This window comes from Canariomyces notabilis (genome assembly GCF_033297395.1).
Source record: "Canariomyces notabilis strain CBS 508.74 unplaced genomic scaffold N656scaffold_1, whole genome shotgun sequence".
Lineage (NCBI taxonomy): Eukaryota > Fungi > Ascomycota > Sordariomycetes > Sordariales > Chaetomiaceae > Canariomyces > Canariomyces notabilis.
In genome coordinates this window covers 2,795,779-2,799,222 of record NW_027041823.1, presented here as the reverse complement: position 1 = coordinate 2,799,222, position 3,444 = coordinate 2,795,779, and the positions used below count along the sequence as shown (strand labels likewise).

At 52.5% G+C, this 3,444-nt stretch overlaps 2 protein-coding genes across 2 annotated transcripts in view; both read left to right on the top strand.

Annotated features, from left to right (window-relative positions):
• The first annotated feature begins 123 nt into the window (after positions 1-123).
• Positions 124-752, top strand: N656DRAFT_774128 (uncharacterized protein). The gene is made up of 2 exons (XM_064814200.1): positions 124-404; positions 517-752. Exons 1-2 carry the CDS (start codon positions 349-351, stop codon positions 638-640), a joined length of 180 nt encoding a protein of 59 aa, XP_064675475.1. The 5' UTR covers positions 124-348; the 3' UTR covers positions 641-752.
• Positions 753-2,595: 1,843 nt separating this feature from the next.
• N656DRAFT_69473 (uncharacterized protein) overlaps positions 2,596-3,444 on the top strand; it is a 1,393-nt gene continuing 544 nt past the window's right edge. Inside the window, exons 1-2 of the mRNA XM_064810680.1 lie at positions 2,596-3,198; positions 3,297-3,439. Of these exons, the coding sequence (XP_064675474.1) occupies positions 2,932-3,198; positions 3,297-3,439 (410 nt within the window). The 5' untranslated portion in view covers positions 2,596-2,931. The remainder of the gene's footprint in view (positions 3,199-3,296; positions 3,440-3,444) is intronic.

Below are 3,444 nucleotides of genomic sequence, written 5' to 3'. Positions count from 1 at the left end.
AGATGGCTCGAATACCTATTGACGAATCTATTACAAATGAGCCTCTTGGCTTTTATCATGTGAAGTTTCATATCAATCATCACTCTATTATTTACGTGATGTGCAGAATAAGGCTAACGGCCATGCCTCGGTTGCATCAAGCAATCGGGGCCCCTGGTTGCTATCATGATGATCCATCTCCGTATGCCCATGTGTCGACCGTACCTGAACCAGCGAGACATTGAAGTCGATGATCCGAGCAAGGCAGCTAATACACTCAGTACAACAAAGGATAGGGTAGGTATTCGTGACAGTAAGACAAAGGAGGGGGTAGGTATTCGTGACAACAATCTCGGCAACTCCGACATAATGCCACAGATTATATTCATCGTTCTTTGTATCAGCTCACTCGTCAGTCTCGTGATCTGTTGACGTTGTCAGAATATGGGGTAGCGGACGGATCCGGAGTAATCTTAAGTATCAATGGATGGCATCAAAGATTAAGGGACAACTCAATAGCAATCGAGTGGGTCGAACCTTTGTTCCTGGTTACGACCATGGGAGCCAAATACCGGCTTATGTCCTTGATGTTGTGCATGATCCCCAAACCGTAAAACAGATTACCACTGTCCAATTCATGACAATACACCATGGCATCTAACAGGGAGCGTAAGGCAAAACGCCAACGCATGTTAGACTATCACGATTTCTATATTAAAGGCAAGGTGAATCAATGGGATGAAGCTCAGCGCAGACCCATCTTTATAAGATTGCAAACCCCCAAACGTGGCGGGGGTGTGGGGAAATGGCCGGGGGTCAATCGGAGGGACTTTGGCCTCGATCAGCCACAGGCAGCAAACAATCCGGGGCCGGGAGCAAACAATCCGGTACCGGTGGCAAATCCAGCAGTTCCGGCACTGCCACCAATCCCGGCGGCTCCGGCACAGGCGGCAAATCCGGCAGCGCCGGCACCAGCGGCGAACAACACTCGAAGTCACCCCATTGGACATGACTACGGTCTACTCCCCGCCGACACTTTCGTGCAGAACAACCAATTTGATCCCCGGGGCGCCGCCCAAGACCTAGAAAATATACTCCGGCAATTCAATACTCTCCAGCAGGCTACCCAGCGGCTCGAGCTTGTCAAGATTCTTGACTGGGTTAGCCAGGGTCTAGCCGCTCTCGTCAGGTGGGAGGACGCAGCTGGTACCACAAAATACTATGTTGCAAAAGCCCCCCTGGATCTCGACTGGGGCGGTCTTGAGGAGGAGCGTGACAATCAAGAGGTACGTCCCGTCTTGGCCCAGGGTGGTCTGTAGCAAGTGAGCTCCGTGTTTTCATACCCGAGCAAAAAATTGGAATGATGGAATATATGCTCATGTTACGCGCTCCGAGCAGAGATTCAGAGGCTCCCAGCATATCGTGCAAGTCATTAAGCTTCCACCTCCTCCACCTGAGCCTGAAGTGTCAGGGGGTTCCGCACAGCTCAGGGACCTCAAACTCATCAGATAAGGAACCTCCGTTTCTCTTCTTACTCGAATACTTGCCGGCGGGTACATTACAGAAAGTGTGCAGGACCGCGGCACTAAGGAACCCGCGGGAACCCCTGAGCAATCAGACGCTCTGGGCCTTCTTTGATTGCTGTAAGCCCCTGTCTAGTCCCTGTGTGTGCTGGAATCTAGTACTGAGGTATGAGCTTGCAGTGTTCGAGATGGCGGTCGCGCTGCGTTTTCCGTCCAGATATTGGCCAGATTATGTGTCAGATACCCAAACGGGAGAGAATTCCCTCCGACAATGAATTCCGGCGGTTCAAGTTTGGCGTCCAAGGAGTCGATGATAGGCCTACGGACTATGTCCATTTCGGCATCGAACCGAGTAACAGTAAGCCCGCAACAGGAACCCAACGCTGTCCTACTTAGGTTGGTGGCCCACTATGTGCTGTGTGCTAACTCCTGCCCCCCTGGGGATTGACTTCAAATCTAGTACTTTTGGGCCCTGGCGAATTCGACAACATGCCGCTGCAATCCGCACAAATTGACCCCTATCACCAACATTCACCAGTCTTGAAGGTCCGTTCTGTACTTGTACCCAAGCTAGGAGATCGACATGAAAACATCACAACAGCCAACCCCTAGCTCAACTCCTCTTCTATCAATGTCTGGTCTAGCTCAATGACTTCGGACTCATACAAGACATCAATGACTTGATGGATGCGGCCAACTGGAAGTAGGTTCACCCTCGGCTTGTTCAGGTAGTATCATACCTACCATCTCGACTAACACGATTCCAGAATCAAGTCATGGGAGCTGAGAGACTATGGGAAACGCTTCTGGTATACCCCCATAAGGCATCCTAGCGGGTTAACCGGGCTGATTTCAAGTTGATGCCGACTAACCGCTCGTGTTGGTGCAGGAACAATTCACCACTGAATGGAACTATGTCGTTTCCGTTCCGCCTCTCTCTGCCCAAGGTTGCTGGATGGTACTCATGGCCAACAAATATGTTTCAGCTCGGGCAAGTGATGTGGTGTTTGATCACCCAATGCTGACCACCCGTTGGGCCTATCCCGGAAAGGGCCGAGGCGCTATTCCAACCTCCTTATCATCCTTTGCCCGGCGAGGACCCTGACCAAGATGACAAGCCCACAAAAAGGAAGAGAGTCTTACCACCAAAACAGGGAGCAGGAGCGGCCGGAGGAGCGGCCGCAGCACCGGCCCAACCTCTGGCTCAGCCTCCGGTCCAAGCTCCGGTCCAAGCTGCAGTCCAAGCTCCGGTCCAGGCTCCGGCCCAGGCTCCAACCCAAGCTTCAGCTGCACAACCTGCTAGCGGAGTCAAAAGGGCGCCACCGGCATCTAACGATGCATCAGGCAGAGCAGCAAAGTCAAAAGAGACAGGTGCGCAGGGAAGGCCTCGTAAAAAAAAAAACCCGAGGGACCAAAAAGGAGCTATGGGATGTACGTCTGTCGAAATGACAACGCGAACCCTCTCTTTCAGAGCGTCGATCGGGATCTCAGAACCCTGGTTGCACGGTGTATGATGGACGAGCCGGCGGACCGCCCCGGTATGAACACGATCCGCCGTGTCATCGACCATAAGTTGGGCCAGCGATATGGCAACAATGACCCGGATACCCTGAGGCTGAATAATGACCTGTCCACCTTGTATTCAAACCCTCCTAATCCTCCGGTACGAAGACGGCACATCCAACAGTTACAAAAGGTGTGTCTGACACCTAGCCCCCAGCCAATTCAAGTTCCACTCGCAAATCAGTCGTCTTGGGGCAGTGTAACTAACACCAACTCTCGTGATCTGCAAAGTGGTTGCGTAGGGACCCTGGCATTGACCCCTCTCAGAGCCCAAGTGACACCGAGGATGAGGCGGACGGAGGTCAAACACAGCAGCAACAAGCACAGCAGCAACAAGCACAGCAGCAACAAGCACAGCAGCAACAAGCACAGCAGCAAC